At 44.5% G+C, this 25,535-nt stretch overlaps 4 protein-coding genes across 6 annotated transcripts in view; 2 read left to right on the top strand and 2 right to left on the bottom strand.

Annotated features, from left to right (window-relative positions):
- Positions 1–50: 50 nt before the first annotated feature.
- On the bottom strand, positions 51–5,017 carry LOC102689119 (magnesium transporter NIPA2). The gene is made up of 6 exons (XM_006633034.3): positions 4,811–5,017; positions 4,264–4,405; positions 3,372–3,428; positions 2,747–2,837; positions 2,258–2,418; positions 51–1,975 (listed from the first exon to the last, which is right to left on the bottom strand). Exons 2-6 carry the CDS (start codon positions 4,403–4,405, stop codon positions 1,326–1,328), a joined length of 1,101 nt encoding a protein of 366 aa, XP_006633097.1. The 5' UTR covers positions 4,811–5,017; the 3' UTR covers positions 51–1,325.
- Positions 4,420–13,023, top strand: taf7 (TAF7 RNA polymerase II, TATA box binding protein (TBP)-associated factor). 2 transcript variants are annotated; one of them, XM_015351702.2, is made up of 13 exons: positions 4,420–4,516; positions 5,464–5,528; positions 5,680–5,756; positions 5,859–5,937; positions 6,458–6,591; positions 6,911–7,034; positions 7,349–7,407; positions 8,558–8,630; positions 8,891–9,004; positions 9,408–9,602; positions 10,514–10,626; positions 11,121–11,180; positions 11,983–13,023. In XM_015351702.2, exons 2-13 carry the CDS (start codon positions 5,489–5,491, stop codon positions 12,025–12,027), a joined length of 1,113 nt encoding a protein of 370 aa, XP_015207188.1. In that variant the 5' UTR covers positions 4,420–4,516; positions 5,464–5,488; the 3' UTR covers positions 12,028–13,023. The 2 variants fall into 2 exon arrangements, with proteins under 2 accessions (XP_015207188.1, XP_006632976.1); XM_006632913.3 differs by lacking the exon at positions 4,420–4,516 and adding an exon at positions 5,099–5,188.
- Positions 13,024–13,113: 90 nt separating this feature from the next.
- Positions 13,114–20,837, top strand: LOC102688914 (uncharacterized). The gene is made up of 8 exons (XM_069193805.1): positions 13,114–14,057; positions 14,711–14,893; positions 15,251–15,439; positions 15,845–16,021; positions 16,311–16,452; positions 17,921–18,465; positions 18,940–19,081; positions 19,539–20,837. Exons 1-8 carry the CDS (start codon positions 13,962–13,964, stop codon positions 20,645–20,647), a joined length of 2,583 nt encoding a protein of 860 aa, XP_069049906.1. The 5' UTR covers positions 13,114–13,961; the 3' UTR covers positions 20,648–20,837.
- drp2 (dystrophin related protein 2) overlaps positions 20,809–25,535 on the bottom strand; it is a 60,718-nt gene continuing 55,991 nt past the window's right edge. For both annotated transcript variants that reach the window (XM_069193803.1, XM_069193804.1), the window contains exon 23: positions 20,809–25,281. In XM_069193803.1, the coding sequence (XP_069049904.1) occupies positions 25,262–25,281 (20 nt within the window). In that variant the 3' untranslated portion in view covers positions 20,809–25,261. The remainder of the gene's footprint in view (positions 25,282–25,535) is intronic.

Genomic DNA, 25,535 nt, shown 5'->3' with positions numbered 1-25,535 from the left:
ATTAACTAACAAAACACATACTGTATAAAGAAAAACTAATCATAGCTGAATTGCAGTTAAACAGCTTTCAGTTTTTATTAAAATCCTAAACTCTTATTTACAATAACAAGGTATCAAAAATTAAAGATTGTTTTTTAGAAAGGAACAATAAATATACACATTTGATTTATGACACCAAAGATTACAAGTGTGCTAAGCCATTACGCTTGTTAATACTGTAGTTTTCACGTATATAGCATTTGGGAACGGAGGAGATCAGTCCACCTGTCACATGTAAACAACCATACAGCTTCTCCAGAAAGCCACTGTAATTACACTTCTCCATGAAATCTCCTCCGGCCTCCAGCCAGACAAACTGCACACTGAGTAAAAGTGGAAGAATCTGTGCAGTGTGGAAAATCAACCCGTGGAACCTGTCCCTGCCACCAGTGAAAGGCACGAGGTGGTACACATGACCCCTGAATAGACGTGTACAATAACCTGGCTACTAGTCTCCAGTACTGCAGTTCATTGAATTACAGAATTCTCCAGAATTACGGCAATCCTACAGAAGTACTGAGAGTTGTGCAATTCAGAATTATACTAATTACTTATACTGTATAAACATATAAACGTGTATGAAATGATTGACACAAATGAATAATACTATATTAACCGTGTTCAACTTTCTGGACCTCAAGTTGTTAATTGCACCACTGGTAAAAATACATTTAAAAAGGCACCTATTCACGTGACAGTTAGTGAAAAAAGTTACTCTAGTGTTTTGTAGCTAAGCATTAACTTCAGCACAGAAAATTAAATTCTCTCAATTACAGTTTCCTAGACCTACATAGATCCTACTGTAAACCTTGGGATCAATAAGAACAAAAGACACTTAAAAAAGCCAGTGAGCTAATGAGCACAGTGCTGTGTGACGTGTCAGTCCTCTCCCCATTTTTATGCATCCTCCCATTTCAGTGCCACATGTTCTGCAAAGAATGGGAACAGAACTAGTTTTAATAGTGCAGACCTGTCAACCAGAGCCAGCGGCAAAGGAGAAGAGTTAAAAAAGATGATTCATGGGGAGTAAAAACGAAAGGAAAAGGAACAAGGATGGCAGTATGAAGTCCTGTGAAACAAGAGGGACTTTTGTGAGAGTAGTCATTTGCAGAGAGAGGGGGTTTTGCTTCCTTTTGGACGAGTACTGTATTTTAAAATATTTTAGAAGGATACTTCCTAGAAGGCACGGTATCCTTCCCAGATTCCGTTCTAAAAATATCTTCAAGACCCCGAATTATTATAAAACAACAACAACAGATGGGTGTTAAAAGGATCTGGCTCCACTGTTAGGTGACCGTGACGCTGCTGCTTCTCCTGGCTGCGCTGTCAGGAGAATGCCTCTTACTGCCTCCCTCCCTCAAAGGCTGTCCCCCAGGCGTTTCCGCCTCCTGGCTGGGCACGGGAATATAGGGCTGGCCCCAGGGGGCCCCTCTCTGGCCCCTGCGGAGGAAGAGTGGGAGGGCATCCCAGGTGAAACTGACGTCCTTGAAGGCGTGGAGGAGAAAGATGCCCACGATGATGGTGAGGAAGCCGCTGATCGTGCCCAAGATGCCGTCCGCGGACATTTGGAACCACTCCTTGAAGAGGATGGCGGAGCAGGCCATGACCGCGGTAGTGAAAAAGACGTAGTAGATGGGAGTGACGATGGACGTGTTGAAGATGTCCAGCGCCTTGTTCAGGTAGTTGATCTGCGTGCTGATGCAGGCCACCAGACACACCAGCAGCGCCCAGAACAGGGGCTCCTTCAGCACCGGCTTCCCCGCGAACAGCTCCTTCGCGCCGATCCCCAGCCCCTTCACACAGGACACGGAGAGGGAGCCGATCGCCGAACAGATGAAGATGTAGACCAGCACATTCTTCTGGCCGTAGCGCGGGGCCACGATGAAGATCAGGACCAGGCTGCTCACAACGACGCACGCGGCGAACACAATGAAACCTGCAACAGGCAGAAGACAGCAGTTCTGTTAAAGTGAATAATCTGAAAGAAAGAAATCGGGCGCTCGCTCGGCAGCGATCACAGCTTTCAACATCCAGCTTTTTGCATCCCACTTCAGCTTTCATCGCCGGCGTCTTCCTGTGGCTCAAGCCAAAACCAGACAGGGCTGTGATCACTGACCACTGCCGGTCACTTAAATCACAAACTTCAAACTTAATTTCAGCCCAGTGAATTCCGGAGGGCACATTCACCCCCGAGAGACTGTGCAGGTGTGTGACGTACCGGGATCTTTCAGCTTTTCCGCCATGGAGCTCAGGGAGTCCACTTCCTCCTCCTGTGGGGCATGGATGACCATCACGGTGGAGCCTAGGATGCACAGCAGACACCCGATCTTCCCGTGAACATTCAACCGCTCGTTGAGGAAATAGGAGGACAGCACAGCGCTGAGGAAACAGGAAGGGTGAGAGGGAGCTCTTGGACAAAAATGAAAAATGAAAGTGCTAGCACCTGTCAGAAATGTAACAATCTTTCTTGCATATCTGTATGTTATTAAGAACACAGGTCTTTTTGTGATGTGTTGTAAGTGACCCTTATTAGGATGGTTTGATGGAAGGTACCAAGACCATACTTGAAACAAATATCGGAAAAAAGACTTTTTTTTATCCAAGCGATTTACCACTGTTTTCATCAAAATGGCACACGGGTAAAAAAAATACACAGAGAAATCAAACAGCTTTTGCAGACTGAGCTCGTGTGTGTGTCCTGACTCACCTCACCAGGACGCTCAGGGCTCCCAGCGGCGTAACGAGCGTGGCCGGCGCAAAAGCGTAGGCCGCAAAATTCGCAGCCTCTCCCACCCCCACTGCAACACAAGAGGGCAGAGCAGGTCAGGAGGCACGCCAGGGCTTCTGCCATGAACACACTTTTGTTTTCAATCACAGTACTTTCTTTCAGAGGGTTTGGGCCTCCAGTCTCTGGCAGAACATGTGTCTCAAAGATTTCCAGATTAAAACAACGTACAGGTGAGCTGCAACGTCATGACCCGTTCATAAAAAAATGAAACACACCCGAGTATCTGGACATAACGCGCAGCACAGAGCAATGTGAGAGGAGAAGAGAGACGAAAATGGCAGAGAACCGAAGAGCCAGAATGGTTCTGATCTGGACATCCCTCCGGGTTGTCAAAGCACCACAGACCACCACTGGGTCAAGCGCTGGTTTAAACAAAACAAAGGCATGATCTTGGAAAGAAGTCTCTGCTGCTCAGACACGTCTTTCCGTAGCTCTTATTACAGTAAATCATAGTGGAAATGACATTCCTGAATGCTTTTGAAGAGTCTCGAAAATAAACTGTAGGACTTGTAGAACCCAAAAGGACACAGACTTCACGACTTACTTGAAATAAGTCCTGCCCACCACAGCCACTCCTTGAGGTAGGCGTGTCCTCCTTGGCCTGCACAGGGAAGGACAAAACAAAATGCCTTCATCTCCCAGTGTCTCCCGCTGAACTGCAGCTTATCACCACTGACAGCATCAGTAGCAGGAGTACAGGTATGTTTCCTTCAACACTTGTTTTAGCTCATGTCCAATACACCGACTGAACCAGTTTTTCAACGCAATCTGGTTTTCTGTGACAGGTACAAACAACAAAACTGGGAAACAAGTTCTCCAGCATCAACCGAAGAAACTCACAAGTGGGAAAAGACATTCCATTCCAACAATAATACGCCATATTTAAACACAAACACACTGCAAAGTGAACATCTTCCTAATTAAATAAATTTCATATTATCAACAATGTGAAATTTTAAAGAGATGCAAGAATGTCTCACATTTTCCCAAGATATGATGTAAATGGGTGCGACGTATGCTGTAACTCTTCCTGACCAGGTCACAGAAGGAAGTGACAATGACAAGATGACAGAAATGATACACGGTGAAAACACAACAGTCTAAGTTTCACATCAATGGTTCACTTCCCATTCAGGTACTGCTGTTTGCGTTTTACAGTGTGAGCAGTTACATTTGCTGGTTGTCTGAGTAGTGTACTGTGCCTTGGGATAACAAAACACTCTGCTCAAGTCATGTGATTGGTATTTGAGTTATTTTCGGAAAAAAACTACTTTAAAACTGGGCTCTATTAAACAGCCTGGAGAAACTGAAACAAAAGTTACACAAGGCACAGAGATTACAACGACGAATCATGCGATCTAACAGTAAAGTCGACAGTAAACGCAAGGACAGTGAGTCCCGATAAGGTAAGACACAGTCGCAGTGTGGACACGTACCCGCTCGCATTGACCCCTTACTGGCCAACCGGAGGAGCCCCTTCTTCTTCAGAATGAAACTGCCCCCAATAAAGACACTGGAGCAGATGGCCAGGGAGAGGCCGATGTAGAAATTCACTCGGCTCGCAGCATCGATATCCATCTGTTGACAAATGATTCAAGAAAGTCTGATACTGGAGAGAAATCACAGCTGAGCTGAGATTTAAAAAGAAAGAGAGAGAGAGACGCCTCGATCTAAAACTCAACAGCTCAGGTATGACTGTTTCGTATTACATTTCGTTTTACTGAAACCTATCTGGAGATTGAATGCAGCGTCGTTGAAACAGGTCAAAGTCAGTATCTGCTCGTTTGTTGAGGGTGAGGTTGAGGTTTTTTTTTCTAAAAAGCAATCCGTTAATTCAGTTCTTACTGTAGCTATAATTCAATTTTCCAAGACGTTTATGTGATGTCATGGGACAGCTTTGTCATAAAACAATAAGTTATTTGTAGAACATGTACATAATTCAATTAAACCTATTCTGTAATAGGGAAAAAAACAGGAATTTACCTTGCAATCGTGCCCATAGACGCCTGATACAGAGCTCTGTCACAGGCCGGGGAAACCGCAACTTCCTCCATCAACCCGTCCTCTCCGTCTGCAGGTCCCCCAGCTCCGGCTGCCCGGAACCTTTCTTTCTCCTCTTCTGCCGCGAAGCACCGTTTTGAGCTTTCTTCTATTTTAATTAAGTAATATTATCGCTGAAGACACCGGAATCCGTAAGGCAAAAGGCGTTTAACCGAACTGTTGACTTAGTGAATGTGAGCCGTATTAAAACGACGAGAGCAAGGCGGACCCTTTGGAGAGCGGGAGTTGTTGTTTACAGGTAGTCTTTTCAAGAGAGTATCCGGTTGTGTTGTTGTGGAGGAGGAGGTACAGTTGTTGTTGGTAAGTTCAGTACGTATTTCTTGCGGGATACAGTAAGATTATATTTATGATTTTATTTTGCTGCCTCTAACTATATGTAACATATTATTTTAATAGGAGCCAGGGTGGTGCCGTTTATATAGTTTGTTTTTTAGTTTACTTTATTCCCTGCACTATTTTTGAAAATTTGCATCAAAATCAATACGTTAGTTGAAGCACAAACAATAAACAACGATATCTCATATCTCCTAATCGCTTCTTTCTCTGCGTAATAAAAATATCAATTTTCTTTACAGAGGACTTCGTATAACGCAAGTGTTTATGCAGAATAAGAAGATCAAAATGACTTCCAAAGCAAAAGGTTCGACATTTCTTTCTGTGCACTTCGTTTACCTGTACATATTTATATCCGGATTTATTTAAATTTCGCTTAGATGGTGATGCTTAGTTAAGTCGATTTCATTACAAAAAGACGCCCTTAACTGTTGATGTCTTGATTTGTTCTCCTCCAGTGGGAAAGGCAGGCTCCAAAAACAAAGACGACGCGCCTCATGAGCTGGAGAGCCAGTTCATACTGCGGCTGCCCCCGGTACGGAACCTGAACCTCTCCGAGATCGGAGATGCCGAAATCGACCTCATGTAGTTTCCATTGAAACGTCCTCCTGTTTTTTTTTTTTTTTTTTTCATGTAGGAATACGCCTCCACGGTTCGGAGAGTAGTGCAGTCTGGTAGCGTCAATCTGAAAGACAGACTCACCATTGAACTGCACGGTTCGTACCCTGGAAGAGTTCCTCGATTGCTCAGATATTACGGGACTTAATCACTAATAACCGCATGTCTGGATGTTGCACTGGCTTCATCGTTCACTGGATCGCAACAAACAAACTGGGTCGAGATACAGACGGAATAATCTGGCATATTCGACCATTTTCTAGACCCGATTTAAGGGCTAAAAAAAACAACACCGAAATGACAGTTGTAATACATGTGTCCCTCTACGGCGTCCTTATTATATTAATAGTTCTTACAGTTAGGTAACTTGATATCTAGGTCAATTTCAGGTGTTAAGACACCATACTGTATGTACTTAAAGAATCCTACACCAGCTCCTGAAAATGTAAAGCTTGTTCTTATGTTATGGTGGTCATTTTATGAAGTCTTATTTCTTTCCCAGTTATGATCAGTTGAGTTTGTGTTAGAGAATGCATTTCTCTGAAGTTACAACAGCTTCAACAGTTGTGGCCATGTGCTTTCACGCATGATCTCAAAACGAATGACCCCTCTGTGCAGCTGACGGGCGCCATGGGATCGTGAGAGTGGATCGCGTTCCTCTGGCCTGCAAGCTGGTGGACCTCCCCTGCATTATAGAGTCTCTGAAGACAGTGGATAAGAAAACCTTTTATAAGACTGCAGATGTTTGTCAGGTAAGAACGAAACATTCAAAGGCATACTGTGAAAATTCATGTCTAGTTTTAAAATGTACACTTACTTTGATGCAATTAAGTTTTAAACTAAATTTCAATTTTATTAGGCTATATGCACAGTATTATTTTGGATCTGTTTTCCCTTATTTAAGTGTGATTGATTTTATTTGTTCTCCAATGTTTAATTGTAATTTTTCTGTAGCATTTTTTCACAAATCCTGGGAAGTAGTCCCTTCCTAGTTATCTATCTAGTTATTCAGTTATGAGTGGCTGACGCTCTTTGTGTTGAGCTGTTCAAATGAATATTGTATGTACACAGATGCTGGTGTGCACAGTGGATGGAGACCTGTACCCCCCTCTAGAGGAACCCACAGGAACTACAGAGCCCAAGAACAAGAAGAAAGACAAAGATAAAGACAAGAAGTTTATATGGAACCATGGCAGTGAGTATCCACCCTGCTCGCCTCGTTGCTTTAAAACGTGTTGTTCCTTGTTTTTTCAGAGGCAGTATTATAATGAGCCTGGTAACAAAATAGAGTTTAAATACTTTGAAATTAAGTTTCAAATACGAGACTTAAGATGTACTGTAGCAAGGCAGTATTTTTTCTTTCGTTAGCAGTAGTTCTTCTGTGGGTTTATGCAGGTAGGTGGATGTGTTTGCGCTGAGCCTTTTCAGAGCTTCCTGAAGATTTTCAAGTGACTGTGAACGGCTGTGTCCATATGAACAATAATAGTCGTCTTTGGTTTTACTGTCTAGTCACTCATCCCTTGAAAAACACCAGGAAGAGAAGATTCAGGAAAACTGCTAAGAAAAAGGTAAAATTTAATGTAAAATACCCCCAAAATCTTAAAGCTATGTCAAGACTATACCCATGTTGTAGGTATATTGAGAGGCTCTTGAGATATTTGTTCTCTGGTATAGATTTTATGAAAAGTGTAATAAATCAGGCACACTGGAATAATCAAATATGTATTAATGATGGCAATAACACACTAAGAACACGCAACACAAAATGCAACATACACTTTACTCTATTTACAAACAAGGTGTATCGAAGGCCTTCATCCTGACCAGCCAAAAGAACTGCCAAATATTCAAATCCTGTATAATGTCTAACAGGCCAAAAAGAGATATAAACCCGTCCTCTTAATCAAACAGAATATGACCTACAGTTAAATCTATATCTTTGTAACTCTGGATAATACAAATTTAATGGGAGCCTGAAGTAAATACATCCACTCACCAGGAGAAACTGTACAGAGGGATTCTCTGTACAGGAAATTCATGTTGAATGGTCAGCTCTCTCAACAAGGTTCAGATATGTAACTCAATCCTGGTTTTAAAGTCTCATCGGGACAAGGGCCTCCTGGCTGGCACTGTCTTCTTCTCCCAACGTGGGTTTTTCCGTCTCTCCTCTCTCCATTCCCTTTTCTGTACTCTGTTTTTATCCTCTTTTCCTGCACATTTGATGACTCTTAATGATTTACCCAGAATTTAATTAACCAAGGTAAACCTTACGATTCCTTTGATCAGTGCGTCTCAGAACTTCTACAATACAGTAAACACCTCAGCCCCTTTCTTGCTTTGAATCTCTCCTGAACTGCAAATGCTGACATTAGCTGGATGTTGACCATTGTCTCTAAATTCTTTTAATTGCCACTTCCAATAACTAGCAATATAAATAAAGCCCCCTGTTTTATATTGGCACAAGATGCATAAGGCAACCAGGGGGTATTTCGACTGATAGAACCAAGAAAGAAAGAGATTTTAATTTCTCTTCAAATAAATCTCTTTTAAGATGTACTGAGGTCTTGTGATTTTGTCTTCTATTATCTCTAATGCATTTCCTTGCTCGTTTCCAGATGGTACTATTAGTGGCAAATGTACTGTGTCTCTGAACATTTCCAGAGAGGCTGTTTAATGTGAGTTCTCAACTGTCTTAACACGGCGTGATTCATTTTACAGTACATTGAGTCTCCAGACGTGGAGAAGGAAGTGAAAAGGCTGCTCAGTACAGACGCCGAAGCTGTCAGTGTCCGTATCCTTTTCTTTGAGCGCCGCGTTTCAGTTTCCTTACATATGTCTTCAGCTGTTTCCCATCTCAGCTGAAGGCGGCTTCAGAATAATTCCAGTGTGGTAAAAAAAAAGACAAATCTGTCTTTGTCGTGGAGGCTTTGTAACATACCTAGCTAATAAAAACAGCTCAGAATTCTGTGATGACACAGCGGTGCCCAATGGCCCCATGGTACAGAGCTTTGCAGATGTCTGCTGCGTTTCCTTTGACCTTGCTGGCCACAGGGTGGGAGGTGATTGCAGAGGACGAGACCAAGGAGGCCGATAACCACGGGTCCCTGGCGAACCTGGACTCCTCTCCGGGCACATCGGGGCACAAGCTCGGCCATGGCTCCTCAGGTAGGGGCGCCGTGGTGCACCCAGGAACACGCACGTGCTGCTCGGTGACACTGTTGATTAAGGCACAGAGACACGGTGAGAAAAAAAACAGTACGGCACATCCACTGCAGGCCTCTTTGAATTACTCAAGACAACGCGATCGGCTGTGTTGGTGCAGAGCCTGGGAGAAGGAGGACTCAAGCAGAGCACAGAGCCCTACAGTGTAGAGGGCATAGTGTTTAAAATACATGGACAGCCCCCTGTAGAGTCTTAGAGTCATAGTCTACTCTTATCTCCGGTGAGCTCTGTCAGAAATGAAGGTCTCAAAAACCGATAACAGTCTGCAAGTGTGTTGACTTGCCGCAGCGAGTCTGCTGCTCTGCGAGTCGACCCAGCGAGCCAACGGCCGGGTCTGTGTCTGCAGTGCAAAGAGACGAGCTGCGGGAGATCTTCAATGACATCAGCAGCAGCAGCGAGGAGGAGGAGGACGAGGGCGACCGGCACGAGGACGAGGACCTGAACATCATGGACACGGAGGAGGACCTGGAGCGGCAGCTGCGGGAGAAGCTGAACGAGTCCGACGGCCCGCGGGACGAGAGCGACGCCAACAGCCAGATCGGTGAGCGCGCCGTGTGGGCCGGCGGGTCTAAAACCGCATCCAGGCGGAATGAATAGCTCACGCTGTGAATAGTCGTGAGGGAGTTTTTTTTTCTTTGAAGTGCGTGTAAGCCCTGTGAAATAAATAGTTTTGATTGTTTTAGGTCAAGAGACGCACTGTTCCACACGAGGGCAATAGAGTATCGAACAGATTAGCCCGAGGGGCTGTCGGAGCGGCGTACCAGCTCCTCCCCGCTCGGCACAGGCCCAAGCAGAGCGAAGAGCTAGAAGCTCCCGGCCAGAAACCCGCGGGCAGCTGAGTGCACAGGAGGCCTGCTCCTCGCTTTTCCTCTGGGGCTCCCCTGGTTAAAGTAAAGGGGTGGAACAGGAGTATTAATCATGCTTTCCATTTGAGTAGCAGTGTGTCGTGTCGGCGAGGATGACAAACTAAAAATCTAACTCCCTTTCGTCGCGTCATTGGATCCATGCAGTAGCTGCTTATAAAAGCAGTCAGCAAGTATAAGCTTTTTTTTCCACGATATAAAATTTGTATGTTAAATATAAATATAATATAAAGTCTAATGTAAGCCCGAAGTCGTTTATAAGAGCCACACTGATTTTAGTAAGAGGAGGAGTAAATATACTCAAAATACATCTCATTATTTTTTAACTGGATGTAAGTACATTTACTTGTCGGGCCCAGTTATTACTTTAATTCGCCCTGTGGTTTGTGCAATCCTGTCTAAAGGAAACTGTTCCTACGACCATTTTGCCAGGCTTTGCTGCAAGTGTTTAGGGGGACCAGTATTTCCTCTGGGATGCTTCAAAATAGCAAGTGCTGTATAATTCTATTGCACGGTCTTTCTCCACATACTCTGTCGTGGTGTTGCAGTAGGCTGTGTGTTGTCAAGCACATCCTCTTGTTTCCTGCAGTCATGGAGTACCAGGTTCAGATCAACAGTGTGAAGGCAAAGCTGCAGGAGACCCAGGAGAAGAAGAAACACCAGGAGGAGCTGATCAGAAAGGTGGAGAACCAGGCCCTGAAGGTGAGGCCCCATACATCATGCGCAACTGCTACAGCCCATGGACATGACACAGTGCACAGGACCACTGACGTTTCCAGTGTCTTTGTGTAATGTGGCTTGTGTCACACTGAAACTAGTTCGTGGGAGTGTTTTTGAAAAATACTATCTTTGGCATCACCTAAGAAATCTTTCGAATAGTGTGCTGTGAGGTTTTCTTGGACTAACCTTGGAGAATTGATTACGGAAAACAAAACCGCTATTCAGATACTGTTTGTTTTAGACTATTGAGCACCTCCCTGGTGCGAAGGGTTCATGTAGAAGTCTGCACAAGACAGCACATGAAATGTTTATTTTTTCTGTTTCTAGAATTAAAATTTCGCTCTGAAGCCGATGACTATTAAGACGTGTAGGCGTCATATCTGGGAGGCCTTTGTATTTCTAGACACCTGCCCCTCCGTTCAGTGTCTTGTAAGTAATGGAATCTGCCTGCTGTTAATGTTGTTGTTGTTGTTTAGAATCGCTTCCAGACTTTACTGAATGAGATAATCCGCCAAGAAGAACGTCAGCTGGAGCAGGTAAGAAGGAGCTTTAATGGCTTGAAGACTTAACCATTCTAACCATTTATAGCCATTAAATCTTCAGTTTCTCAAGAGCTGGAATTGAGTAGGAATCGATTAGGCGGGGCATCCTTACATTCATTTTGAATAAAAGTCTGAATGCCCTTCATCCGCCCCCAGGACCAAAATGACTCTTAATTGAACAAATCGCTAGATTATTCGCTTGATCTGTAACTTTAGAAGCAGGGGGTTAGGGGTGACAGGATGGGGGCTGGGGCCTCCCCGAGATCAGGGGGAGACTCCTGTTCTCTATCCCCTGCAGTCATCAGGTTCTACAGACGGGCTTCCGGGCATAACTGAAGTGGAATCGACCAGATCTTAAAAAGTGAAGGACGAGGCGCCTTAAGCAGTCTTATCTGTTGTTCCATAAAATACATGTAACCTTGTGCAACAACACCTGATGGAGCTGGGGGACACCTTGGCCTCCTGTCTTCAAGGGCACCTTGCTCTGGTGCTGGAGGGGCCGGCATGTCTGTGGGTTTTCATTCCAGCTGAGCTCTTGATGACAAAATCCATTCATTACTGAACCAATTCTCCAGCACCTTCCAGCTCTTCAGGTGTTGCTTCTTTAAAATATAACTTGAAAAATCTGCAGACAGGTTGGACTACTGTTTTCATGAGAATGCTTACAAAGGTTATCAGAGTGGTGATAGTGACTTAAGCTTATAATTAAAAACAGGTTCTTAAACGTGCCAGATTAATTCGCAGATACCTTATGTGACCTCCACTTCTAACACAGTTACTGTTTTTATCCCAACAGCTGGCCTCTCTGCAGGAACAGCTGGATTCCCTTATTGAGAAGTAACAGCAGATGGCAGTATAAGCAAGTCAAAAGACAGTTTCATCAGGACAAAACAGAGTCCTAAGGACAGTACCTACAGCGCCTTGGTTTATTTCCCAGATATTGTGTTACTGTTCATGCCACAGAGCTGTCAAGGGCTGTAGAATGATATGTGTAAAACATTGCTGTGGTATTGTGCATGTATAGGCTAAAGATGTGGCCATGTTCACTGGTAGACTTTCACATTAGGTGAGACTTTAAAACTGCCTTTTAATGGAGATGTGTAATTGGACAGATTGAACAATACACCTTTAAAGAAATTAAGTTTGTTGATTAATGCCTGTGAGCAGTCATCTTTGTGATGCTGCTCTACTGTGAAGTCCTGCCAATCATAAGACTACTTGAACAGAAGAACAGTGTGGCCGATATGTTTCTGGTTCAGTTTGGATCTGTGTTATGCTTTTACTGCCCACCAGCACTAAGAACTGATTTTCAGCACAGAAACCATATTCTATTCCTACCCATGCCTTTCAGTTTAAGGGCAGTCCTGTTAAACATGGAGTCTTATTGCCTTCTAGGAACACCTCCAGTTTATGATGTGTTAGGTTCAGCCACATTAAATTTTGAAAATAAATACTTATTATTCAAATTTTATAGTGCCAGGTGTGGCAGAACTGTGTGAAGGCTCAGTTGTGTGATGAGAGGTGAAATGGCTGCTAACTTTGACCTTGTACATGCAGAAGGTGGAACTGGAAATCGGTTTAGATGATTCTGTACACCCCAGTGATGTGAAATGTTAAGAGCTATTTTGATATTAATTTCCATTATTACAGTGTATTAATGCACTATATGTCCAGGTTTAATGTTTTTTGTCAGTTTTACACACTTCAGTAAACTTTTATATGATGTAAGATGGTTGTAACAGTGATTAAGCATTCCTTGTAATGTTTTTTTGAATTATGGAAGCCTTCCATATTATCATTTAATAAAGATTATTGGGCCAAAGCCTAATACAATGGACACTTTTTATTATTTTTTTTTAAGATAAGACTTTAAACTTTATTAGCAGAGGTTAATAGCAATAATAGTGACCCTCGTGTTTGTGAGCTTAACTCTGTGCCCAGTGCCGGACATTAGTCCTAGATCATGTAAGAGCTGAGATCAGTCTAATTGTGGAGATAAAGAAAACTGTTATTGTCAAGGCAGGTGAAAATACAACTGTCTAGCTGTCTGTTGTATAACTGTAATAACATGGGATCAACACGAGAGGGTGCTGAATAGTTCACCCGGTGTGAGTAAATAGTATAATCCGGTAAAAATGCACCATCCCACATGGGTTTAATAGTGGAGCTGGTGGTGTAGGTCACTAGGGAAGTCTGAATATAGTTTGTGGCAGTTGAGGGATGGTAGAAGCCACCCTTCCTAAAGCAGTATTTGTTCATTATTTAGTAGCAGTCTTTTAAATTGTTGAAAACGTTTCATGTGAAAAGGCCAGGAAGCCCCCTGGACTGTAAAATAAAATGCTGGTGTTTTGGAGTGTTTTGGGCATAAAGGTCCCCTGAGCCATGCCAGCAGGAGAGAAGGATTTTTCATGCAACAAACGTTTTAATTTCTTTCTTAAAGAAGGTGCGTTCATGCCGTTACCTTGCACCAGCGCATGCGCAGGTCGCCTGCTGCTTGCTGTCGAAGGATTAGGGAGAAGGTTCTGGGGATTTACTTGACGGATTACAGCGGCCAGCCTGCTAATCCAGCCATCTGTCAGAGAGCAGCCGGGCAGGAGGGAGCACTGCTGGGCTGCGGAGCTGCGCTTGCATCACGGCCTGCTTGCAAGCTCATCGAGAAGGAAAAATCTCCAATAAACAGCTGTTTAGAAGGTCTTCGGTCTCCGAGACCTACTCTTGGAAAATACTTGGATTTTTCTCTCGTATCGCTGCTGAAAGAGGGGGGGACACACAAGGATGGAAGAAATGTACCCCCTGAATGTTGAAGGGGTGAGGAAAAAGATCCTCCACGGAGGTCAGGGTGACCTCCCCAAATTTCGGAATGGAACCAAGGTAAGAGGCAGGGGTCTGTTTTCCCAAATTCTGTTTTTCGTGACCAAAAATCCAACCTGTTTTTATCTTCCTGTCCTATTCTAACTCGGATCCTAATTTAAAAAAAATTCCACCTGTAATCCACATAGCGGCTGCTGCCAAATGAATTTCCCTACCCTTTAGCGGAGACGTCTTTTCCAAAATCACAACTGCGCACATTTTCCCCTCCTATTGTTTCTCTAGTGGAGGAAAGGTCTTCATCAAAATATAAGGACATCAACATGGCCCAGTGTCTCAAGATGACAAGCATTGAATGCACTCAAATTCATTTCTACATTCCACAGCTGGGGCCTTTTGTTTGAACTTCTATTATGTGCATTTGGCTGCCGTTCCCTTATGCTGAGACAGGCCCAGAATGGAAATGGCACTGTTTAAGCGGAGTGAAGGTTTGGTAGCATGTCTAATCTGTTACAGAGCAAACTGTTTTGATGGCTCTGAATGGGAGGTAGGCCTTTGCTTTTCCCAAGAGTCCCTGAAGGTGGTGCTGACAGGATCAGCTCCTGTGTGTGACAATCCAATAAAAATATATGGGTTCACATAATCCCTCTTATCTCGGGTGCACTCTCTCCTCTTATTCTCCCCTTCTCTCTCCCTCACTCTTCCCATCTCCAAAGCTGGTGTTCCACTTCCAGACGCTGGCGTGCAATTTCGAGCGGACTGTGATTGACGACAGTCGCCGACAGGGCAAGGCTCCCATGGAGATCATCGTGGGGAAGATGTTCAAGATGGAGATCTGGGAGACTCTGCTCACCTCCATGCGGATTGGAGAGGTGGCAGAGTTCTGGTGTGACACTATAGTAAGTTCCACACCCACAGCCCTAGGTTATAAGCCCCTTTCTTTTGTACTCCTTGCAAAGCCTGACCGAAACCAAATGTTTGGCTGAAAATGTTGACTTTGGTTTTCAATCCCTGGAGTTGGGGGGGCAAAGCTTTGTCGAGCCCTGCAGGAATGGTGTGAGAAGTCTTCTGCTTGTGTGACACCTAAACACAATCTACAAGAACCATTTCTTCGTTCCCAAATATCAGTTGTTCTTTTGTGAGGAAACACGAAGTAGAACTCAAAACTCAATTTTGTTTTATCGGCATCGTTAAGTGTTATCCTGTCTAGGTGTCCCATCTTGTCCAGTGCCCCTGAAGATCTCCCCTCTGCTCAGCACACAGGACTGTACCCCGTCGTGTCCAGGGGGATCCGCCTGATCGCCGAGGGGAAGGATCCCCTGGAGGGGCAGAGGCACATGTGTGGGCTGGGGAACATGTTCGACTATCACTGCATGGGCTACAAGGACCTGAACGAGCTCATGAAGGAGCCCCAGCCCCTCATCTTCATCATGGAGCTAATCCAGGTCAGTGACCTTTTTGCACCTTGGATGCTTCTAAAAGAATTCAAGCCTTTGTGATAAGCAAAGGCAAAGGTTTTTCATGCAAATTTATCATGCAGTTAACTATGGTGAGGAACAGAATAGAACAAGGAAATGCTTTACTATGTATCAGTTCATCCTAAACACTCAACCTTTGGCCACTTATCTTGTTGTCCAGGCTAAACCGGCAGAGCCTGGCCTCCATCAATTCTTCCTTAATTCTCTGACTGGTATCAGCCTGATTGTGGTGGATGAAGTGGGACACTTCCTACGCCTTAACACCTCATAATCCTTTGCCTTCAGAAGCTCTGTGGGAACACAAAGAATGGCTTCGCTTGAGCATTCTCCTGCTCCAGTTGGCTGATCAGCCTTGGCCTCTGTCTCCCCCAGGTGGATGACCCTTTGTCATACAAGAGGGACTCCTGGGCCATGGACACCGATGAGAAGCTGCAGGCCGTCCCGGCGCTGCACAGCGAGGGAAACGCGCTGGTCAAGCAGAGGCGCTTCCGGGCGGCGGCCAGGAAGTACCAGGAGGCCGTGATCCTGCTGAGGAACGTGCAGGCCAAGGTGCGAGTGCGTGGAGTGGGGAAGCAAGTGCTTTCTGGGCTCGGCTCAGGCTGCGCTCAGTCCCAGGTTACAGGAAGAGTAAGGAGGCTGGGAATGAATATAATATCCAAGTAGATTCATCAAGCGAGCACGTGCCTTTGGATACTATATCCCTACTGTAGCAGAAGTTTCATACCCCCTTCTAAGTTTGCAAACATTATCTGCACAGAGGTGCATCAGTGAGCATTAAAACATCAGCCACAGTTGGCATGCAGAAAGTGATCAGGGATGTGCACTGTGTTCCCTGCAGGAGAAACCAGGCGAGGAAGAATACCTGAAGCTGGGGAGGCTCATCACGCCACTGGTGCTGAACTACTGCCAGTGCATGCTGGAACTGGGGGAGTTCTACGAGGTCCTGGAGCACACCACGGAGCTGATCCACAGGCACAAAGGTATCCGGCCCCACTCCAGAGGCACCAGCTCTAGCAGGGAAAACACCCAGCACGCAATCCTGCTTTTCCTCTGATGATTGCAAAGACAGCTACGAACGTTACTTACAAACAGAAGTACTTGCGTCCTGCATAAGCTACGCAAAATAAGGAAAACCTACAGCATGCTGAAGGCCAAAATCGTGTATTTACATTAATATAAAGCAATTAGCCATTTGTAGTTTATATAATAAACATTTTTACATTGTATTATATACAATTTATTAGAATTGCAATTGTGTATTACTGTTTTGCAGTACTGCCGAATACTAAAACAGAGTTATAACAGAAATTCGAGAGGAAGGGTAGATCCTAGTCTTCCTGAAGGTGCTCTCTCTCGTTCTCCTCCCGCCACCCCGTCTACTACCCTGCAGCAGCTCCCTTACTCGGTCCTGGCGGTCTGAGGGGGGGCGCACACACTGAGAGGTAGTTTGGTACACTCTTACACAGGTGCCTTGAGTCAATGTGTAAAGGCTGACAGCTGTGGTTTCTCCCAGTGCTGTCAGAGCCAAGGTGCAGGCTGTTCCAGTGAATAAGACTCGCAGTGGCCCAGCTGAGGCGCGGCAGCGTGATCCTCTTATCTCTGCAGCAGCGAGTCTCCCTCACTGGACTGTTCCCTCACTTGCTCACTATGTCACTATTCCCTCTGCATCTCTCTTAGCCTCTCACTCATCTCCATCAGCTCCAGTCCATTACTGTCATCAGGTCACTTTCGCAGCGGCTGAAGCTCAAATTATTTTTGATTTTGCTGCGATGACTCCGATGCTGTCAAAGGCAGCAGGATTCTTTTTAAAATGTTCAGACAATCAATGATTTAAAGGAAGCATAACAGAAAGTAACATAAATGGAAAAATAAAGGCCTGCTGAAACTCACAGGCCAGCTGTGATTTAAAGAGATTTTTCGTTCTTAAATTCCAAACTCCGCCGTCCTCTTTTTTTTGGTTCAGCTGAATTTTATTGTAGCCGTAACAACTGTAACCTCATTACAGTACATTTGCATTTGTTAAAATATTGTAGTTGATCACTTGATTCTGTGGCATGTATGTTTTTAAAATAAAATAAAAAAATATAAGATGCATTTCCCAGAGGTGTGTGCAGATGAGTTCTCTGAAAAGACAGTGAAAAAGACCATGTTTTAAACCTTATTGAACATGAATGTTCTGGTATTTAAAACCTTGTTTCCATTTTGTAGACTAAACATTTTGCCTCAAAAGAATTGTCTGAAGAACTGCATCTTTTCAATAACATACATTTTTATGAGTTCCTAGGAAGCAAAAATGAGTGCAGTGCTTTGTAAATGTACTTTAAATGATATGAAAGACACAAAAGCAAAACCTGGAGTGGAGAGACTGAATTGATTGTATGTGATAGGACAGGAGCCGCAGCAGTTTTTAAAAAAATATCTCATCTTTTCACAACGTTTTTCTGACAGGCAATGTTAAAGCCTTTTACAAGAGAGCAAAGGCCCACGCAGCTGTGTGGAATGAGAAGGAAGCTCGACAGGACTTCCTGATGGTGGCCAGCCTGGACAGCTCACTCGGCCCCCTCGTGCAGAGAGAGCTCAGGCTCCTGAAGGAGAGGATGGCTGAGAAGTACTGCGAAGAAAAGAAGACCTACTGGGGAATCCTGGGAGACAGGGCGGGGGATGGAGAAGAACAGGAAAAGGAAATCAGCCGGGAAGGAGAAGGAAGACGGGATACAAACGAGGCACAGGACACTCCAGAGAGAAGGAGCCAGCTGGTGGTCACAAGCAAGGGGTGGAGAGCCCATCAGAGCACAGAGCAAGGTCAAGAGCAGCTGCAGAGGACCAGTGAGAGTGGAGCTTCTGGACATGGGGGAAAGGGAAGAGAGGAAATGCTGAGGCTGGTTCCCCTGCTCCACAATGAGGGCAACTACCTAATGAAGGAGAAACGCTTCCAGGAAGCATCTGAGAAGTACAAAGAAGCCATGGACTATGTGAAGTTCATACAGGCCAAGGTGAGCTTGCAGAACCTTCAGCTTCAGTCATGGCTCTGCAAATGTTGAGGGACAGTTAGTGAACAATTGCCAGTCATTTCTGCTCCACACAACCTTGCATTTCATGGTCATCCTGCAGATATAAAGCTGCTTGAAAGACCCATATGATTTCATCATATAGCTTAGGCTTGTTCATGTCGAGCAGAGACAGTAGTATCTAGTACAACCTTTCAAAAATAATTAAATATGATCTAGAATCATAAGAGTTCTTTAAGGAAGAAATTCAAATTCTGTGTGAAATCCTATCAGGTTTATCATGGCACATATATATATATATGCTTAAAATTACAAATCCTTTCTGAAACATCAAATGCAAAATATCTCGGATGGGACATGATTTTGTATGGGAGTTAAGGCCAAACCTTAAAAAGCAGCATGCACATAGGTGTACTGTTGTTACTGGCTGTAAGGATCTGACCGCCTTTGTCTGGGCAGGAGGATCCTCAGGAAGTGGACTGGAAGTCTCTGGAGAAGGTGCTGCTCCCCCTGGTGCTCAATTACTGCCAGTGCAAGCTAGAGCTGGAGGAGTACTACGAGGTGCTGGAGCACACTACTGAACTGCTCAAGAGACACAAAGGTACAGCACTACCCCCACTGGGTAAAGCCTACTCAGCTCTGTCTTATTACTGTTACTAATTTGTCTGACACTTTCACGCACCTATTGATACAGCTGGGTATTTAACAGGAGCAATTATGGTGACATAACTTTCCTAAAGGATACAACCAGTGTTGCACCTTTAAACCACACCATTGCTCCACATTGCTGCCCTTTAAAACAATCTGTCATAATTGCTGTGCAAATGTCTGGTTTTTCCCACAATACAGGTATTTCCATACCAGTGGGATAAACATAAATCTCCTAAGACTGTCTGCAGCAGACCCTGCACAAGCTCAATGCAGCGTGCACTGCAGTGTTTGTGCCTGCTCTACTCTGGGCTTGGCATTCTTCTGCATACCATTAGGTAGCTCATTGTATTTTTTGCAGAAGAGCTTTGCTAAGTTTTTGCCTCGGTGCTTCCCTCTCTGCCCTTCAGGCAACGTGAAAGCCTTCTACAAGCGAGCGCGGGCGCACGCGGCTCTCTGCCACGACCAGCAGGCTCGGGGGGACTTCCTGATGGTCTGCAAGCTGGACCCCTCCTTCGCTCCCAGCGTGCGCAGAGAGCTGAAGACGCTGGGGGAGATGATGAGAGCCAGGAGCACCCGGGCGCGGAAGAGCCGCTGGAGAGGTGCAGAGGACAAGCAGCGGCAGCAGGAGGGGCTGCTGGGAGACGAGCACGGGGCGGAGCGGGACAGCTGGGGGCCAGGCCTCAGCTCTGAGGCCTGTAGAGCTCCGGCAACAGGAAGAATTAAAGGCGACGGGAATGAAGAGGAGGTGCAGAACCAGTGCTCAGAGTTGGGAATCAAAGAAAGTCTTGGGAGAGCAAATACAGAGGACCATGCAGTTGGAGGTAAGGAGCACAGTAAAGTCTGGGGTGCAACCCAAAGAGTTGGTCTGAAAGATCGACGTGACAATACTGAAGGTTTTAATGAAGAAAGTGTTGCATCTACTATGGTGAGGTCCACCAATGAAAGCAAGGGGACAGACGCTGAAGAAGCCAATGAAAGCTCGATGACAAATGCTGAAGCAGACAATAAATGCTCAGAGACAGATACTGAAGCAGCCAATGAAAGCAAGGGGACAGATACTGAAGCAGCCAATGAAAGCAAGGGGGCAGATATTGAAGCAGCCAATGAAAGCAAGGGGGCAGATATTGAAGCAGCCAATGAAAGCAAGGGGGCAGATACTGAAGCAGCCAATGAACGCAAGGGGGCAGATACTGAAGCAGCCAATGAAAGCAAGGGGACAGATACTGAAACAGCCAATGAAAGCTCAGCATTGGGTGCCCCAGTAGAAGAAGCCAGCAACCAGGATACGAAAGCCACACCGCGGGACAGGGCTGGTGGCAGTGCAGGGGTGAACGGGACTGGAGCCAGCGGAAAGGGGAATACTGCTTCACAGTTCGCAGACAGAACCAACCTCAGCAAAGATACAGCCACAGGCCCAGAGCTGGAGAAGAAGCAGGCCAGCTTCCGAGATACCATGACTGATTGGCACGAGATCACAACAGATAGCATTGAGCTCGCAATTGAGGAAGCTAATTAGAATTTATAAGTATTGAGTGGGAAGAGAATATGGATACAGCGGCTGCTGAGAATTCATTATGAAGCACAAAGTAACAGTTGTGCTCGCTTTCAAAAGACATCTGACTTCCACTGATCACGAATGGACAGTTCCAAGCAGACAAATGACACAAAGACTTTGCATATAACAAAAACAAATTTTATTTCTGTACACAGTATGAGTAGAAAGCAGCCAGTACCCCCATTAATTTAAAAAGTCAGCCTTTAGAGTCATTTTATACAAAAAAAAACTGATCAGAAGCCGGTATGTATTAATTTAAAATAATTAAAAACAAAGATGTGTAAACATAATTTTAAAATGTGAGGCAAGGAAAAGATCTTAGTTAAAAGCCAGTAAAGTTTCAAAGTTATCAGCTTGGAGAGGTTACCAGTCTGAGCACTTCTTTACTGTAAAAGTAAACCTGTATGTTCATTATAGAACAGGAGCACCACTGCTGTTGCACATACAGGGGCAGATACACCAGTAAGAAGGGCATGAAATAGGACAAGTAGCTCAGCAGGTTATTAAACCACAAGCCTAACCTGGATAAGGTTCACTCCTGAAAATCATCATAATGCAAGCCACAAAAAACAGTACCTTCGGTGGAAACCTGCCCAATGTGCTGGAGCACAGATGGCTCCCAGATAAAATAGCAAAGACAGAAAGCAAAGATAGCTCTCTGCTCTCCCAAAAGCTCTTTATCTGATTAAATTAAAATAGAAAGTAGTGACTTAAAAACACAGCGACACAGAGGGCTTACAAAAAATTAAGTCTTTAGCTATGGAGCACCACAAATAAATTATGTTGTACAGCAGCATATTGTATGTAGCCTATGCAGTAAAAATATCTGGACTCCAGTGTACATAAAATGTCATCCATAATCCAAAATGCTCTTTTTCTTAAACAAGGCAGGGATTCTCATCTCTGGTCCTCAGGGATTGCACTCCAGCACAATGTTTCTAGTTTACTGTAGGGATAAACAGTTCTGCACCTGAACTGATCCCGTTTAGCTTGAACTGGCCCAGGTGATGCTTCTACACAGCCTTCAGCTACTGACAGTTTAAAGAGCCACAGAAAACCACCTGGACTCAGACCCCAAGGACTGGAGTCGGGTGTAATGCCATGGTACAGGTTGGTGAGCTCCTTTCAGGTCTCCTCTGAATGAGAGTCTAACAGCAGGAGCTGGAGAAGAGGCAGGAATGGGACTGTGAAACATGAGAGACTTTCAGAGCCTTGCGTCTGTCACAGCAGACAACCCAACTGCATCTCTTGGTCGGAATTCCATTTAAGAATGAGAAAAGGTCAATTATACAATAGGTAAGATATTTTAAGAACATAGAATTTAAATTGTAATATCGTTGTTATTCAAGATTAATACCCAGTTTAAGTCCATTTCTCAGAAATACATTTTTATTTTTATTTGTCCATTCTTATGGTTTCTCTTTTTCAGATATACGCATTAAGGCTCTGCACAGTGAAACAACATTTCACCGGCTTCAAAACTCTTCATTGATGTAAACAGAAATCCACACATGTACAGTGTACAGTATACACTGCCTTCTCCCCTGTTTCTAACCTGTCAGAAAGAAAAGGTTTATACTGATAATAACTATGGGATACAAAGAGGAAACATTCCGGCAGATAAGAGATATGTTTGAAATTATTTAAAAAATAGATTTCTGATTTGATTCCAGATCATGAAACATCCAGTCTCACTTAAGTTGTCACGTGACAGCCTGTTACAGGCCATAGGATGACAGGTTTCTGTTGGGCAGAAGCAGGAGGCAAGTAAAAATCTTCCATCATGTAACTTGTATTTTGGCAAGTGGATAAAACTCAATTTATTCTGGACTCAAGTCTGCATTTAGCCAATCATTATGCCGACAGCCATCAGGACAGAATTACAGTGTCCAGATCACTAAATACTGCTTTTACAATAGTGTTTTTTAGCAAATTCTTTGTTTCCTAGTCTGGATATTCATCATTTGTCGCTGTCACACTAGGGTGAATTTGTAGTAGTAAACGTTTAACAGTATTAAATATGCTAAATAAAAATAATAAATATAATGAAACAGTAGCATTGCAGTCTTATTTCTGTTACAGTATAGCAGATGAAAGCTTACTTTGTGGAGTTTTAGGTCAACAATATCTGTGTAGCACGGTAAGAAGGGGCCGGTTTTCTCCTTACAGGTGCTCCTGCCTCTTAATTGGATGCTGCAACTCCTCTATTAAAAAAATATCGTCCCACCTAAAAGGCTTAAAGCTGTGGCACCGTCTCCCTCAGGCTAAACTCCCAGCCATTCCATGGAAATAACAGGAGCTGAGTTTTGTGATTTGAGTTCTGCACATTCAGCCTGAAGGAATCGAAGTTCCCAAGACAGAGCACTAGACAGGATTAAAGTTGAAAGTTGTTCACAACACTCACGTCAGAATCCCGGATCGGGACTGTAAAGCTTAATGCAGCTACTACCACCCTTCTGCTTGGATTCTTCTTAGGTGGAGGAAGTGTGCTGTACTTATTTGAAAATAATAAAATAAAGCCAAAGAACTAAGTACAGGCCGTCCCTAAATCAAAGTCAGGCGATAAAGGATTTTCTTTCAGGTTGTTTTAGGGCTAGAGTATTATGCTCTGTGAGACTGAAGCTTGAGAGCACCAGTCTATAAACTGCACATCCAGTCTAGTCCTGGTGCTGTTAGTATGGGCTTCAGAGCAGGAAGCTTTTGCACTCAATCACTGCCTAAATGCCACACCCATGCATAGTCCATAGACCCAGGGTCAGCCAGCCTGCTTGCCAGGCCATTACGGGGCTTTGAACTTTCCATTAGATTAAGCGCCGAACGGATCCTTCATTGCTTAATTAACCTGCTTGCTGCAGGTCCCTTCGGACATGTAAGGATCAGCTAGAGCAAAGACTTGCACCGGCAGGAAAGGCAGGTGCCAGGGCTAACCCTTGGTATAGAGGACTGCAGCAAGCTGCCCTGGGCACCTGGCAGGGCTACACTTCAGATGGGAACCCTGTCCCACTTATCATCATCCTTAGCATTTTCCCTATGGCCTTTGGAATCACTGATATATTTATATATTGCATATCAAGCCAATATTTACAGAGTGCACTGGAGACAGGAATGGCAACATACACTGTAAATGTTCAAATGTCAATTAGCCTACGTGTTTAGGTATCCACCTCTGTGTGTAGTTTCACCTTTGTTTCTATTTCTTCCTTGAGGTCATTTCTTGTTCAGTGCATTCTCTCCAATACCATCTATGTGTAGTTCTTCATCCAGTTTCCAAGCATCTCTGCACTCCCATTCTCTTGGAAGATACAGTACATCTTGCTATAAACTACAATACACCACGATTCAGCCACAGACATTATTTAATTAAGACCATTCTCTCACCCTATACTACATACAGTGAACACCACAGACCACAAAACAGATAGACCAACCTGCCCTGTGCGATTGTGAAAACGCAAAATGAAACAAACGGGTACAATTGTCCTTCCCCCCCCCCAACAGCTTTTCTAAAGTAGTGCATGACACATCGCTGTTGAGGATGAAATGTCATAACACATGAATAAGAGAATCTGGTGGCTCTGACCAGAGCCAGACAAGCTGTAAAGTGATTTAACCTTGCTCCTCCATGAGACTCTCCTGGTTTTAAGGCATTGTAACTGCTTAATGCACTCTCCAGTCTCTAGGATCTCTGTACATGCCTCCTGTGTTTAGCTGAGGAGTTCTCTTCACTACACTGGAGGCCATTAGACTATCTGTTGGCAGGTGCTTTTAAAACTAAACATGCCAAGAAAACCATCGAAGCAGTGTTATACTCTGGATAATAAGTATCCTAGGAATCCTAATCAGCTGAAATGACAGTTGATTTTTAATTATTTCATTTCCCCCATTTCTACATGCTCTATCCAAGACTTGTTAAAGTTAGCAACACAAGATCCTGGGTCTGATCAGATTATTCTAGCTCCAATGAGGACCACATTGCTCTTGAGCTCTTGGCAGCTGCTAAGACATTCAGAGTTTGATTGAGACAAACCAAGTAAACCATCTTGTACCCCATCTTGCTGGCTTGCAGCTGGGTGTTCTTCACTTCGTTACAGGTGGCTAAAACAGACTGGTCCTGAAAGTGGTCAACAAGGAGAACGTCTGTTGGTATTACAAGCTGAAAAGGCACTCCTTGTGAGCCAATAGCAAAAACAAATTCACTCTTAAGAGAAAACACTCTTGGGAGGTACTGGCAGTCAGAAAACCTCAAGCGCTCACTCTTTGCATTGTTAAACCATAGGTCTAGGTCTTTGTGCTGTTTTCGGAAAGCTTCACCTTGCACAGTTACACACAGCCAGAGCTCGCTGCGCAGTGTCTGCACGGCCACGGCCCTTCGGCACCTGGTTCCACGCTGGGAGGACAAAGACGACCGAGCTGCATGTAGGTTAGTGCAAAAATCCAGGACGTTTCACTCAGATGGGCATTCGTGCGGCTCTGTGCGGGCAGGAGGGGGCGCTACAGCACCATGAATGAGGAGAACTGAGACGACTGGATTCCCAGCCCAGCGCACGGTGCTGCAGACTCTGAGCCACGCAGATTTTAGCTCAGGGATGGCGTACCTTAGGAGCAAAGCAAGAGAAACACCAACCATAAGAAATAATGACTCACTGAGGAAGACAAACCTGTGGCCCAATAAAACAAAACACATTCATTCGGTTTTTGCAGTCCGTTCTAGTTAAGAGTAGATACTCATTTTGTCATTCGATGCTGTGTTAATGGGATACTGTTTTTCGGGGGGGAATGCAATGTACGCTGCATATGATCCATTTTTGTTTGTAAGTGTCATCTGACTTCCGTGCTCTTGAGTGAAGAG

The sequence above is a fragment of the Lepisosteus oculatus genome, chromosome 8, assembly GCF_040954835.1.
Source record: "Lepisosteus oculatus isolate fLepOcu1 chromosome 8, fLepOcu1.hap2, whole genome shotgun sequence".
In the NCBI taxonomy this organism is placed as follows: Eukaryota; Metazoa; Chordata; class Actinopteri; order Semionotiformes; family Lepisosteidae; genus Lepisosteus; species Lepisosteus oculatus.
This window is presented reverse-complemented; position numbering and strand designations above follow the sequence as displayed.